Here is a 15,291-nt window from a genome sequence, read left to right as displayed (position 1 = left end):
ATATATATATTTGGAAGAAGGAGAGACAGAGAGAGAGAGAGAAAGTAGGATGATGATAGATGATAATTGGAATGAAGAAGGGCCCTTGTCAATATATATATATATAAATATATATTTATGTAATTATAAATGCATGGTAATAACTGTCAATATATACATACATACATACATACGGTTACACGGTTGGTTGGTTGGTTTGTTGGTGCCTTTTTCATGTTGGTGATGATGATGATGTTGTTTTGGCAGGAGGTTTTTGACCACAGAAAGTCGCGGCGGGCGGGCGCATCTGCGTCTGCGCATCCATCGTGTACGCATCGAAGGGGGGGGGGCCTGACGATGGTGAGACGGGGATGTTATATTAGCGTCTGTGTGTGTGTGTGTGTGTGTTGGGTATTCTATTATATATTATATATAATTAAACTAAATTGTTTATATTGCATTATATACACTTTATATATATATATATATATTATATTATATTATATTATATTATATTATATTATATTATATTATATAGAACAGTTGCTCTGTGTGTGTGTCCCGTCAAAAAATAAAAAAAATGAAAAAATATAAAAGACGGTCTCCCGTGTAAGTGAAGTGAAGTGAAGTAAGTAAAGTAAAGTAAAGTAAAGTAAAGTAAGTCCCAGTCGCCAACAACATGCAAACTTCCTGACAAACGAACAAACAAACAATTTGTCCCTTGCCGAACATCCATGATGGCACATCATCATAGCAGCAGCAGCAGCACGTCCAACTGCCATGGATGGATGGATGGTAGATCCCTCCCTCCCTCCCTCTCCGTCGTCGATCAGGCCAGGCCAGGCCAGGCACCTCTTGGTGATCTCAGGTGTTTTTTCGGACAGTGCCAGCAGCCAGGCACCACTTCCCCCCTTGATTGCTGAGTCTGGTTGTTTTGATCCAAGATATATTATAATAATAATATTAATATATATATATATATATATATGTTAATGGCCAGAGTTACCACCCACCACAACGGTACCGCCAACCTGTCCAGACACACACACACAGACACACACACAAACACAGACACATTGGGGGGGGGTTTTTTTTTCATTTTTGGTAATAACAATAGATATAGATACATAGATATATAACATCATAATCCCCACACACACACACAATATAATCAATCCTCCATGTACAACTCCTACACCACAGACCCTGCAACTAAAAGACAGCGACCCAACCCCAACCCCCCATCCACTAAACACTACCCTCGCCAAAGAGCATTGACCGCATGTTCCACTTGCCGTAGAAAGAAAATCAAATGTGACAACAACAGGCCCTCGTGCGGTAACTGTCTCAAGCTAGTGGCCACTTCCTCCGATTACCAATCCCCTTGTGTATACGACTCGTTGAAAAATGACTCCTCCACCTTCGATGCCCCATCGTTGGCCATCCTCTCCAAAATCGGCGACACAAACCTGTCTTTGTCAAAGCTACAAGCGTCGGTCTCCCAAGTTATCGCCGCATTGGGGATCAACGATTCTATCGATAACCGTTTGATCCCTTCCAATAACTGGAATACTGGAACCGAAAGTATTCTCCAATGGCCATTAATTGCCAACATGTCTCGCTCCTTAGATACCAGGAAAATCATCATCCTCTTGAATGAAACCCCCGTGCGTCGTCCCATACCCTCCTCCTCCTCCTCCTCTTACAATAATACTACTACTAATAATAATACCATTTACCCTTCTCCCGTCACCCAATCTTTATCACCTCCAGCAACCGCCGCCTCCCATCAGTATTTGAATATCCATAACTTGGTGGACGTCATCAATCTTGAAAATTTCTTGTTTTCCAACATTGACAATTTATTCTTCGTAATTTTCAAGAACGCAGCGTTTCCCCAAGTACCCTTCATCAATTTAGATCAATTATCTACCACCATCGACCAATTGAAGATAACCTATAAACAATTTCAATCCAATAATAATAATAATAATAATAATAATAATAATAATAATAATAATAATAATAATAATAATAACACCATCAATACCTCGTTCTTGCTCCAAAATTGTCAGTACTCCCTAACCCAAACCCCATTGTCACTAGTATTATTGTGCCTCGCATTAGCTTTGATTTCTTACCGTCAAGACGACCACCCCCAGCTCATCAATTCACTACCCCACAATATCTTGGAAATTGCCAATTCATCATTCCATCTCGGTCTACGATTACATAATATCATGAAACACTCGGTTGATGAACCCTCATCATCATCATCATCATCATCATCATCATCATCATCGTGGTGGTGGTTGTCGTCATCATCATCATCATCATCATCATCTACCAAAAACATTTTCGCCGCTAAAAATGACCCCGGCAACAGCCATTACTCATTATGGACCGTCCAACTAAACATTCTCTGTCACATCTTCAAATTATTAACGTTGAAACCATTGCTGGCCTGGGATTTCCTTCACCGAGCCTGTACCGAGCTATTACTGTATATCGAAGTTAATGGTTTAGTATTCAATATCATCAATCTTTCCCAAGAAACTTTAGCAATCCCCCCATTATTCCGATTCTGCTACCGACTTGAAACCTCGATGAAACACCTTCTTTCCCCATTCTATATGGCTTCAGGGATTCTATCGTACCCCGAACCACGAATGCCCGATCCACATTTCGTCTATGATGACAAGAATCTTTTGGCAATTGATGAAAATACCTACACTACAATCCATATGCTTCATCTGCTTGAGCTTTCCCTTATGAGAATCGAATTCTCGGTATACGAAGTATTTTATTCTTCATCCCCTTGGCCGCATCGCCGTTGGGACGGGTTTGAAATAAACGAATTGAAAAAACGGGTGAGAAATTATATTGAGCAAGTTCAACTACGAATAGATATCATCACCATACCCCTGATTAAGAAATTTTTCCTCGAACTCAATTCCGATATCTCCTCCTCTACCACCACCACCACCACCACCAACAATAATAATAATAATATGCTTCCTCAATGTCTAATGCGACAAATCAAATTCAAGATCCAGGCCCTCAAGTTACGGATCTATATCCCAGTACTATATCGGGCGTTGCAATCGCTGCATATTGGGGAATCCACCCACCAAGATCAATCGATCTCCTCGATTTTGCGTCAACTCACCGATATCGCGTGCCAATTCTCTGATCCGGTATGTGATGCTGTCAGAAATAAGGACAGCTGGGCAAGAATAAGAGATGACTACCTTGCCTGTGTGGTATTGATATTAATTAGTTATGGGTTCCCTGGTGTATATTTAGACCAAACAAAATTACACGAACAAATGATGAAAACCGTCGCGGTGTTCGACCATTGGAAAACTGAATGTCCTGAAGTGATGGTGTTCAATAAAAACTTACATGATCTTTCCAAAACCTTATCTGTGTGAAATCGGTGTGTATATATTTTCAATTTTATTTTATTTTATTTTATTTTATTTTATTTTATTTTTTATATTTTATTTTATTTTATTTTATTTTATTTTATTTTATTTTATTTCATTTTATTTTATTTCATTTTATTTCATTTTATTTTATTTTATATGCTTTTGCCTTTATTTCTTCTCATTTGTGATATTTCATTGTAATAACATCTATCTATCTATCTATCTATCTATCTATATATGCATGGCGCAAAAAATTCCCACCCAACATGAAGGATTGGGAGAAAATAACAGAGAAGCCTTATAAGGGAAAAGGAGGCTTATTCAAAAGATATTTTTAGCAACTACCATACTGATTATTATAATTATTATTATCATTATTGTTATTATTATTCCTCCTCCAATAATTTAGCCAAACTTACTACTTACTTATGCGGGTTATTTCTTTTTTTTTTTTTTTTTTTTGACATGGATGCCGGTTATGACAGTTTATGATCAAACCAACACATTCCATATATACCATACTTGGAATGTTTAATCATGGCTATGGCCACGAAAGAACAAAAGCCATTTGAAGTTGAACTTGGTTGACACTGCCCCCCTCTCCTAGTAATATTATTATTATTATAAAAGTACTTGGAGAATTATGTAAATCAAGTATTTTTTTTTTTATACACTTTATATTAGATATCAGTCAGATATATATAAAGCCAAACCTTTATTTGTCTTCCATAGTTCTTCTTCCATCTTCAAAAAATAAATTCAATCTTTTTTGTGTTTTTTCTTTTTTTTTTCCCCCCATAATGTTGTTCAAATCTGGTTTTTCAGTGGCAGCCACTACTATTGCCTTCACTGTTTCTGCACTCCCAATTTCCAGTATCATCGGTGATGATAGCACTCTCGTGGCCACAACAGTTTTTTCGCTGAAAGTTTCTTCTAGTCATCCAGTGATGGCTTCTAGCATATATGGTGACTATGTTTACACTGATTCGGACTCAGCTTACTCACCAACTGGTAGTGATGTCACTGACTCTTCTTATCCAACCGATACTGGCGACAATACCGACTCTTACTATCCAACTGACACTGATAACACATACTATTCTGCTTACCCAACTGACTATTCCTCCTCCTCAAATGAATGGGTCTCTTCTCCAATGGACTTTGACATTGACGATTTAGGAAACGATACCAGGGCCACCAACATGAACATGACCTCCTACTCTTCCAATTCCTCGTCCACCACCACCACGGGGGCTGATGAATTGTACGATTGGATCATTGATTACTTGGCGTCTGATTTGAGCATTCTTAGTCTGTTCATCGACAGAGCCATGGAAAGACTTGATTCGTACGGTAATCTGACCATTAATAATAATAATAATAATACTACCACTGGGGTTAACACTACTTATTCTTCGGACTATTTTGGGTACTACTAAGAATTTACTTACCTGAGTAATGTTTTTTTGGGGAAAAGGATTTTTCATTATTATTATTATTATTATTATGTTGTCGCCTTCATTTTCTGACAATGGATTGGGCTGGTTTCCAATCGTGATCTATCAATTCTTATTATTATTATTATTATTATTATTATTATTATTATTATTATTATTATTATTATTATTATTATTATTATTTTCATTTCTTTTCAATCATTCCATCATTGAATGATGGTCCCAATTACTTTTTTTTTTTCTTCTTTTTTCTCTCAGTTCTTCTTCTTTCAGTTCGTTTTCTTTGATGTATAGATCAAACCTTTTATCTCTCACTTAAATATATATTATATGGTTCATCATTTTGCTACTTTATGGTTTCCTACACTTACTCGTAAAATAGATCAATAGTGGACTTTCTCTCTCTCTCTCTCTCTATTGGGATTTCCGTCACGCCAATTTTGCATAACTAATCGACATAAAGAATCACCCAAAAACAGCACAATACTCAATGAAAAAGGGTAATATCAGATCTCCCAATCTAGAACACCTTGTAATCTCTATTATCATCAACTTTAGGGTTTCTATTATTATTTATAAATAATTTTTTGCAGGGATCCAAAATGTAAGGAGTGCAGACGGTTGAGAGTTACTAATTGGAGATGGTCATTCGCCAAAAACGGAAAATTAATTAATTCAGGCACACACACACACATCCATCTATTCATCAGATCCGCGATACTCCAGATCAAATAGAAAAGAAAAGAAATGCAATAGTGTTTAATTAATATATTATTATATATTGAGATGCGTGGTTGTCTGGTAGATTCATTGATTGTTTTTTTTTCCCTTCTTCCCTGAGTTATATCGTTCATGGTTCTTTATTTAGATCTTCTGGTTTTTTAACGTATTTCATTCCAAATCCCTGAGGAGGTCCTTTCCGGTCGTTGTTGGGTTGCAACTACTTACTGCTCACCTCACTTAACCATGGATTGGATCGGTGGTTCCACAACAACAACAACAAAAAAGTATTCCATGGATTGATTGATTGGGTCGGTGGTTCACGCGACGACAAAAACTATCCCATTAATTAGAGATGGAAGTACGTACCTCAAAAAAAAAAAAATTATCCTATTTCGTCAAAACGGTTTTACCAAAAAAATCTCTTATGATCCATTTTTGACAATTATTTTTTATTACATTTCAAGGGTCCAATAAAAAAACTAGGAGATCGATCACCCAATAATTAACATTCATTAATAATTATCGTATTACAAATAGATTATTATAAAAGATGAAAAAAAAAAAAAAAAAAAAGAAAAGAATTTTTTTAAAAACAGGTTTTGCCATGGTCTGTCTATGCTTCCCATCGTCTAGTTAAGACCATTCTTTTTTTTAAACTCATCCCATGCTTTGTTCAATGTGACAAATACGCTTTGGGCAATCAATTGTTGTTCCACCGTGGCATTTTTGTCAATTTTATCAGGATGAGTCTTGGCCACCGCTTTCATATAGTTGATTTTCACTTTCTTGTCCATAACTAAATCAGGAAGCCCCACTTTTTTCCAATTAGTTTCTGGCCAAAGAATCGTGTCCAACGATACCAACAATGCCCGAATATTGTCTTCCTTACCGTGTTTCCATTGTCCCACTTTAGCATCGACCTTATCGTAGAGTAAATATTTTTGTTGTTCCAAGTTTTCTGCTTTGACATTTTCTTCTTTTATTTTGCGAACTGCTGCTGCTGCTGCTGCTGTCCCAGTATTATTAGTATTATTATTATTAGAATTATTTGTCCGAGTTGGGGTTTTTGGTTTTGGTTTTGGTTTTGGTTTTGGAGCAATGGCTTCCATACATCTGCGTTTAGCATCGATCACCGATTTGCTAGCCCCACCATTTTCTAACACCAATTTATAGCACTCGAGAGCGTCTTTGTACTTTTCCATACTTTCCAAGATTTCTCCCTTTTTGGTATTCATCTTGAGATAAAACTCTTTGATCGACTTTTCATCTTCCACCACTTCGTCAAGCGACCGATTCCCAATCATTGATAACCCTTGGTTTACACTATCAAGGGCGCTCTTAATGTCACCAACTTTCCAATAACTGATGGTCAAGTTCGAGTAAGCAATGATCTGAAGGGTATGGCCTGGGGGTAATAGTTTCAAAGCGTCTTCGTAATTGGTTAAAGCCGAAGTGTAGTTCCCTTCTTTGAAGAAATTGGACCCCAATGTACGGAATTGTCTGAAGCGGGTCAAGTTGGCGCTGCTAATTGATGGTTCATTTCTTTTAGTCTTGGACATTGCAGGGGCTTGATTAGTTGTTGGACCATGATGAATTGACAAATCGCTGAAAATGTCAAGAACTTCCTCTGGGCGAAGATGTGGTTGTGGTTGTGGTTTGGCCTTTGGTTGTGGTTGCGTTTTTGCTATTTGTGGTGGTTGTATAACTTGTGGTCTTTCCGGTTTGGTTTGTGGCACTCTTCTTGGTTGTATTGCAGATGGTTGTGGATCACTAAACTTTTGATGTCTAACTTCTTCACCATTCTTACTCTTAGACCCTCTAATCACGGTGCCATCAAAATCAATGGCATCTTCTTCATCTTGTTCTTTCCACCCGTTTTTTTTATATTGGGCTTGTTGGTACATCCACGCAGGCTTGCCCCCCAATTCTGCCTTTCTTTGAGCTTGGTATTTCTCAATGTTTTTGTTCAACGCATTTTTCCCTTTATTGAATATCGAAGTCGCCGTAGAAAACAACTCATTAGAGATTTCGTTGACCATCAGGTTCAAATCTTCGGGCATCGCCCCTGATTTCTCCGCCATGGTATCAAAGAGTTGGTGAACATTTTTAGATCCATTACCATGATCATCATTTGAAACCCCATTCCGTGCGGGTCTTCTGCCATCATCAGCATCGGCAGACGTATCCCGGAACCTGGATGTGCGAGACGATGGTCTCGACGGTATAGTGTCGTAATCTGGTTTTTGGTGGTTCAATGAAGAATATTGATGAGATTTGTCATCAAATGTCTGTTGTGGGGTGGTTTTGCCTGGAGTTTCAATATTGTGCCATTGTTGTTGTTGTTGTTGTTGTTGTTGTTGTTGCACTGGGAGATCATCAAATACTGAAAATAATGAGTCTATATCTTGTGAGTTGCTATTCAGAGTGCTGACACTGCTGGATGATGGTTGAGATGCAAACCCCATATTTTTTTGAGGAACCAATCCATAAGAATTGCCATTATTGTTTTTATTGAGATTTTGTACAGTGGTCAGAGAATTGGCAATCCCTAGTCCAAATATATCGTCCAAATCAGTGGTCGAAGCATTATTATTATTATTATTATTATTATTAATACTTTGCGATGATCGATTCAGCGGACTGAGGATATTCATGGAAACACTGGGAGTGGAGCTTCGTGAATTAGTGGCAGATCCCGGGATGGAATTGCTGGTTGTTGATGATTGCAACAAATCCAAACGATTCCAGGAATTGTTATTGGTGGAGGTGGAGGACTTGTTGTTCAGTAACATTTTCTGTTGTTCTAGCAAAGACATCTTCGAGAGATCTCTTTTCTTGGGAGAGAAAAGATCGGCAAACGCATCCTTATTTGACATCTTTGGTGGTCTATGTATGTATGTATGTATGTATATTTCTCTTCTTCTTTCTATAATATGGGCATATATCTATTTATCTTGCAATAATCATGACAATCAGTGGTTGATGATGAGGTGGAAGGAAAAACAATTTAAAAAAAAAAAAAAAATGCCTGCCGGAAGTCGCGTGTCGCGTGACCTCCGGGGACATCGAATTTTTTATTTTTTTTTTTTTTTTTTCCAAAAGGGAAAATTTTTTGTAATTTTGACCAAGCAGGCTGCTAAGTATCACCCATTCCACCCATCCAATACCCATATTATCCCATTCATCCAGTCAAAATGCATTTGATGTACACTATTGGTGCCGACGGCAAGCGTGTTTACACTCTCAAGAAACTCACCGAGTCTGGTGAAATCACCAAGTCTGCCCACCCAGCCCGTTTCTCCCCAGACGACAAGTACTCTAGACAAAGAGTCACTTTGAAGAAAAGATACGGTTTGCTTCCAACTCAACAAGGTATGTGTGAATGGTACTATTATCTACACTGGTCTTTCTTTTTGAGATAACTTATTATACAAACAGCATTTATTTATTGAACATGTTTACTAACATTTTGAATAGAACCAATCAAATACTAAGTTATATGGCGTATTAGCAAAGGAATTATTGTATCATATGTTAACCAAGTGAGGAAATGGGAATTCATCTTCTAGTTGCTCAAAGTTCCAAAGTGGATTATTGAATCCCACAGAGAAAGTGGTATCTATGCAATAATATCCAATGCAAGAAAAAAAACCATCATCGTATACCATTTCAAGGATAGTATGAGGGTTCTGAAGGGACTAGAAAATCTCAAGACGTAATTCCTTTTTTTTTTCTTTTTTTTTTTCTTGTATTTTTTTTTCTTTGAATCCGTATATATTTCTTCATTTTATCTTATTTTTCATCTTCCGGTTTTGTATTTTAGGATCCTAATGTGTGTGCTTTTTTTTTCATATAATTTATCCCTCCATGGTACGTGGTTGTAGACAGTATATAAAAATGGTTCTGAAAAAACTTATAGTTCTCTGGAATCCCAGAACCCATCACAGTTGTTATTAAATAAACAATAGTGTCAATAAATATAGTGAAAAAAAAAAGCCTCTTTTGGGATGGATGTTATCTATCCAATGATTCATGCTCGAACATAATTACCATTATTTCTTTTGATACTGCTGTGACAATTTCTGTGATCGTAACATCAATTCTGCTCCCTTATCGTAATGTTCCCAGATTTCGGAAATGATTTCTGTTTCGTGATTTTCTTGAACAATCTCTTCTAGTAGTTTGTTGACGGTAGACACCGATTGGTTCAACTTTTCTAACGACCCCACAATCGCCGAGAGCTTATTAGCATGGACCTCGTCGTTTGGGTTGTTCATGCTTATTTTAAACGATCGTAAATGGAAGTAATGGGAACGATCGTAAGATAGAATTTACAAGAAGAAGATTTGGTTGACAATGATTGATCTAATAATTATTGGTTTGTTTTTGTATTTTTTTTTTTTTTTTTTTTATTTTTTTTTTTTAGTGTCTTCGCGTGCGCTTATCGCTGCTCACAACATTATTATTATCTTAAAAGAACAGTAATAATAGTAACAAGCAACAATATCATTAATTATGAAAAACAAAAAGAAAAGCAAATAGCATTGACCATACAAATAAAAGGAGCCCCAGGAATTGAAAAGAAGAAAAATTAAAAAATGAACAAAAAAAAAAAAAAAGCTGTCAAAAGTCCAAAAGATACATACGGACGGATCCTCCTTTTTGACGCATGAAGGATTATAAATAACCAAAATATTTATTTCATCGAATAATATCATGAATGCACCGCATGGACCGGACATTCTCCAGGACCGCTTCTTCTGAACCAATCGGTGATGCATTTGTAATGGAACATACATAGACATTCTAGTCTGCTAACCTTATCATTCGGATGGAACTCTTCTAAACAAATACAACATTCATTGATCGACCCGACATCATCATCATTGTAATCATCATTGTTTTCTTCTTCTTCTTCTGGAATGATTTCATGCGACATCAACTTCTGAGGGTTGTCCAATTGTTCATGGATACCACCACCACCACTATCAACCGATGCAGCAGTAAGGATGGCATCGTCGCCATTGTCCCCGTCCTCGTCCTCCTCCTTATTATTATTATTAGTATTTCTTGACAGTGGTTTCCATCGACGGCTAGGAGATAATATCGACACCCCAGTGAAGTTCTTGGGTAATCGGTACACGATCATCCTGTTAGGAGACCTTGATACTTCAGGAGATCCGGAAAACTGCGCTTTTTCAAGACACTCGGTGATATGTTCCAGCTTATCGATTTCCAATAACTCTGCAATTCGGGCGTTGCAAATTGGACAATAATCGTTCTCATTCTGCACTGCATAAGTCGATTCTCTAACATCACTGTTTTTTCTCGAAACGTCAACCGGGACCGTCGTCGTTGTGAATCCAGAGCCCTGCTGTTGTTGTTGTTGTTGTTGTTGTTGTTGTTGTTGTTGTTGTTGTTGGGCATTGCCCAATAATAATCTATGATGATTATCCTCAGTAATGGTGGTGGCTTCTTCTAATGCGTGGCGAATCATTTCCAATTCCTCTGAACATTCATCACAAGTCCGATGAGGAACATGAGGACTCTCCAAGAAAATCTGAGTAGGAGGACAAACCACATACGTTCTTGGTAGGTAATTGATATGTTTCGACGAACATGATCCACACACTACTCGGCCACATTTTCTACAATGATGCCTTCGAAAGAAAAATGTGAATGATTCATGGCAGAGCGCGCATTCCGTGACTTCCTCATCAGGCTGCCATACTGGCACTTCGGTGATACTATTTCCAGATGACACATTCATGGTGTAAAAAAAAACTGTAAGGACATTAAAATTTGGAGCAGGAAGATATAGATTTTATCCAAGCAAAGCGTTTAAGATCACCAGCGGGAAACCAATAGCACACACAAAATCCCTCCTCCACAAAATAAAAGTAGGATTAAAAAAAAAATAATACAATATAAATACAAGATAAATAACAGCAGTATACCCGTATACCAACAAAGGAAAACCGCCCCCCTGACATGAACGTAAACGGGATGATCATCTCATCGGGATCGTCAAACAAAAAAAAAAATTGCTAGATAAATGTGCAACGCTGCCTAACCTTTTTTCCAGCAAACTATTACTACATGCGCAAGACATTACACACACGATGAGGATAATAATAATAATAATAATGATAATAATAATGATAAGCAAAACCCCCCATAGCAGGAAATAATATACAATAGATAAAAATACAATAGATAAAAATACAATAGATAAAAATACAATAACTAAAAAATAGCAACCCTCCCAATTAACATTGCCGTATCAATAGAATCTTCCCTTGGTTTGAGAAATGATCGCAAACATAAAACAATTTTTCAATCCTAACCGCTTCAAAGCTTTCAAGTATTTCATCATCACTGTTATCAGAAGACACAGTGACGCACAAAATTTGCTTTGAGATACCATAAAAGATTTTGCATCTTCCTGGATCAACAACTTTCCCCATAAAGTTTTGCGAGGTTTTAGGGCCTTGCACACTAGTGTAATAAGTCTCGACTTTGATCAAATCATTGCCTATAGCAACATAACAGTCTGTAATTGTCTCATCAAGCTTTTGCAAGTAGACTTTGTTGAAATTGCCATTTTCCGCTTCGTCCTTCAATATCACACTTTCTTCGGGAATCCAAAGGGAAATGTTGAAATACTTGAGATTATTCATAGCAGCAAGTTTGTAATCATACGCTTTGGGCAAATATCGGCATGATTTAACAAGATCTTCGATAAACTCTAATTCCCGTTGAAGACCTTCGCTCTCATAACAAGCCAAAGGTCCCACCGCTCGAACAAGATTCCAAGTATGATATAACTGATGCAATTGTAAAGTGTAAAATTTCTGACTTTCTTCCTCAGTAGGTCTAAAGCATCTTCTCATTAAATCGAAAAACATATATGGGAAAGCATGAAGGAAGGTAAACTCTTGCTGGGTATAAAACTGCTTTTTGATGATCAACTGATATTCGAAAAACAAAATTAAAAGCGTTTCAAAATCAGCTTCAACAACTCGCTCCAATTGATAAACAATAATTGGTAAAATGCACATGGCGATGTCAAAATCACTACTCGTTAAATTATCTGGAGGGAACAAATCCACTGCAAGTTTTGGTTTATCATTTGGGGGAGTAATGCTTTTAGAAATAGCATTAAGAAGTTCAATATCCTCATCATCCAATACCGAATGGATCATTTCTAGAACAGTTCGGAACTGACTTAGCTTGAAATGATTCAATTGATATACCATTTGCCATTTATTGGAAAAATACGGTTTCCACATAATTCCGCTTCTAGCATATACTTCTTCGTTACTCATGTCACGAGCTTTATGAGTCCAATCGTTTTCATTCCTTTTCGTTTTCCCTAAGTCATCATCATTGAAAATTAATTCGGTTTCACAGATACCGCAAGGCTTCCGGTTATTTGGGTCCTTTAGTGATAATAGATCTACAGCACTCAAATAATCACTCGAGCTAACTATTGGTACCACTTGAATTTTTAGCCCATCAATATCCCAATTTTGATTGATGACATCAACCTCCAAAAACGATAGTTTTAGCAAGTTATTTAGTTCTTCCGTAACTCCACTGCAAATCTTAAATTTTCTGGATTTACGAGCCTCTAATGGAATATTGAGGATTTGATATACCACGCATGAGTTCTGTGAGCCCCCACTTGATGCAATTTTTTTGGTGAAAAGATCAAAATAAAAATATAACGTGTCATCCTTTTCCTGAGCAAAAGCATTTTGGAAAACATCCACATTAAAATAGGCTTCTCTTTTGTATCGTTTACTTTTAATATATCTCATCAAATAGTCATTACCAACAAGAGCTCTAATAAGATTGTAAATAGGGGTATAATGCGTTGTCCCTTCTTTTGTAGCAATCCTGAGAGAGTTTCTGAGGACAGTTTCCATAGTTGGCTCAAAATTAAAGGAGTTATCTACTATTGAGGCTGCTTTGCTAAAAGCTGTTAAACTTGCCCCTGATAACAAGACATCCTCAAGCACTTTGTAGTGTATATCGTCAATTTGAAGTTGGAATTCCAAAATGTTGTCAGTCATATTATCCTGAATGTATAATCTTAATTTGGCCTCATCACCATCAGTCCCAAGCAGTTCCTTATTAATGGTAACCAAATCCTGAGATTCGGACACTGCAAGCTGCTTACTATCGAAAAACTTAGTGGCGTCTGCCAAATCATTTGGAATTCGACGGTCTGGGATTTCTCGTTTCTCAAAAGGCGATATAAAACCGGCTTCATTATCTCGCTCGCTCGCAGATATTATTTCCACCGCTTTCTCGAGGTCAAATTGCCCAAGATCTTTTAAGCTTGACGATCTAATCAAATCTCTTAGAATGTCCTGGTTCTGATCCCCCTCATTTTCGTTCTGTAATTTTTCAAAGTCGGATTCTGTATCTGTTTCCTCTGAGTCAAATGGTTTTTTTATTTCCACAGCGGCAATCTCTTTCCTGAGAGATTCTGGGGCATTACCCCTGGATTCGGATCTTTTAGCAATACTAGGCCGGGAAGCAGTAGAAATTTTGCTCTTTTGTTGCTCTTTTGTTTTTGGTGCAGAGATTATGCCATTTGATCTCATATCATCATTCATTAAGGCAGTTCTGTTCGAGATGGTTGGTCTATTAGAGATAGGGGTCCTTCCCTGAAGGGCAGTTTTGGTGTTCCTTGCCGCTTTATTCGTTTGTGTTTCATTGGGTAGGGCTGGAGTACCTTTTTTTGCTTTTGGTTTTTCAATTACCTCATTAATCACCGTATCCGACGGAGCTTTTCGTCTTCTTAATACTCTCGTTGTAGGAACCGGCTCAATTGTCTCTTTGGTGAATAAGCTTGAATTATTAACAGAGATGTCGGTGTCTTCTGAATCGAGAATCTTTGGAGCTACGCGTGTTCTTTTTTGTTTTCTTTGTGATATTGGCGCGTCTTCAATTTCTCTTTCTCGCTTTTCATTTTCTTGTTCTCGTCCTTCACTTTCTCTTTCTTGCTCTTCACTTTGTTCATCATAACCTTTTTCCACGGGATGTTTTGGTAAGTTTGCGGCTATGAATTTTTCAATGGAATCTTTTTGAAAATCCCGAGTCCTTTTGAGGAGTCTATTTTGTTCTTCGGGACTTGGAAAGACAATCTTAATTGCCTTTGCAATTTCTGAGATATCAGGAGCCTCCAAATCCTTAAAGACGTCCCGAAGGCCTGACCGTCTTGTCATATACGTATGCATCCACCGATCCAACATACCTTTAAAATACTTGAATGGGAACTTCCCAGTTTCATAAATATTTCCTTTCAATAGACGAAAGCATACTCCTGTAAGTTCTTCCTGATCAAAGGCGTAGTTATTCTTCTTCAAATAGAGCCTCGCTGAAGTAATGTACTGGATTAGAACAGTGCTGATATTTGTGCTTTTAAGATACTCATTGAATTCGGCATCCAATTCTCTCATTATTGGCGGTTTCATGATGGGCGGTTGATCTTATGCAGAATAAGAGCTATAATATAGTATAGTAGTGGCTTCCAACTCGGGATAGTGGAAAAAAAAAAAATCAATTTTCGAGCACAATGGTTCAAACTATTTCTATAATATGGCTCATAACATATATAAGCTATGCCAATTGTATAATCGGCCAGCTAAACTTGCTGATTTAATGTTTTGGGGCTGATATTTCAGTCC

General features: G+C 37.3%; 7 protein-coding genes across 7 annotated transcripts; 3 read left to right on the top strand and 4 right to left on the bottom strand. All coding sequences in view use genetic code 12, as the record gives it.

Moving 5' to 3' along the window:
• Positions 1–1,160: 1,160 nt before the first annotated feature.
• Positions 1,161–3,413, top strand: DASC09_014590 (Zn(II)2Cys6 transcription factor domain-containing protein; the record flags this gene model as incomplete). The annotated part of the gene is made up of 1 exon (XM_064995062.1): positions 1,161–3,413. The coding sequence occupies one exon, from the start codon at positions 1,161–1,163 to the stop codon at positions 3,411–3,413; it is 2,253 nt and encodes a 750-aa protein (XP_064851134.1).
• A 797-nt stretch (positions 3,414–4,210) lies between these two features.
• On the top strand, positions 4,211–4,849 carry DASC09_014580 (uncharacterized protein; the record flags this gene model as incomplete). The annotated part of the gene is made up of 1 exon (XM_064995061.1): positions 4,211–4,849. One exon carries the CDS (start codon positions 4,211–4,213, stop codon positions 4,847–4,849), a length of 639 nt encoding a protein of 212 aa, XP_064851133.1.
• A 1,370-nt stretch (positions 4,850–6,219) lies between these two features.
• Positions 6,220–8,466, bottom strand: SWA2 (auxilin-like protein SWA2; the record flags this gene model as incomplete). Its single annotated transcript, XM_064995060.1, has 1 exon — positions 6,220–8,466. One exon carries the CDS (start codon positions 8,464–8,466, stop codon positions 6,220–6,222), a length of 2,247 nt encoding a protein of 748 aa, XP_064851132.1.
• Positions 8,467–8,784: 318 nt separating this feature from the next.
• On the top strand, positions 8,785–9,084 carry NOP10 (snoRNP complex protein NOP10; the record flags this gene model as incomplete). Its single annotated transcript, XM_064995059.1, has 2 exons — positions 8,785–8,962; positions 9,068–9,084. The coding sequence occupies 2 exons, from the start codon at positions 8,785–8,787 to the stop codon at positions 9,082–9,084; spliced, it is 195 nt and encodes a 64-aa protein (XP_064851131.1).
• A 558-nt stretch (positions 9,085–9,642) lies between these two features.
• DAD4 (Dad4p) lies at positions 9,643–9,867 on the bottom strand (the record flags this gene model as incomplete). The annotated part of the gene is made up of 1 exon (XM_064995058.1): positions 9,643–9,867. One exon carries the CDS (start codon positions 9,865–9,867, stop codon positions 9,643–9,645), a length of 225 nt encoding a protein of 74 aa, XP_064851130.1.
• Positions 9,868–10,304: 437 nt separating this feature from the next.
• On the bottom strand, positions 10,305–11,360 carry PIB1 (phosphatidylinositol-3-phosphate-binding ubiquitin-protein ligase; the record flags this gene model as incomplete). The annotated part of the gene is made up of 1 exon (XM_064995057.1): positions 10,305–11,360. The coding sequence occupies one exon, from the start codon at positions 11,358–11,360 to the stop codon at positions 10,305–10,307; it is 1,056 nt and encodes a 351-aa protein (XP_064851129.1).
• A 499-nt stretch (positions 11,361–11,859) lies between these two features.
• DASC09_014530 (uncharacterized protein) lies at positions 11,860–15,078 on the bottom strand (the record flags this gene model as incomplete). The annotated part of the gene is made up of 1 exon (XM_064995056.1): positions 11,860–15,078. One exon carries the CDS (start codon positions 15,076–15,078, stop codon positions 11,860–11,862), a length of 3,219 nt encoding a protein of 1,072 aa, XP_064851128.1.
• Positions 15,079–15,291: the final 213 nt, after the last annotated feature.

The sequence above is a fragment of the Saccharomycopsis crataegensis genome, assembly GCF_037102585.1.
Source record: "Saccharomycopsis crataegensis DNA, jcf7180000000073, whole genome shotgun sequence".
Classification (NCBI taxonomy): domain Eukaryota; kingdom Fungi; phylum Ascomycota; class Saccharomycetes; order Ascoideales; family Saccharomycopsidaceae; genus Saccharomycopsis; species Saccharomycopsis crataegensis.
The sequence above is the reverse complement of the archived record's forward strand: the minus strand, read 5'-3'. Positions and strand labels throughout refer to the sequence as shown.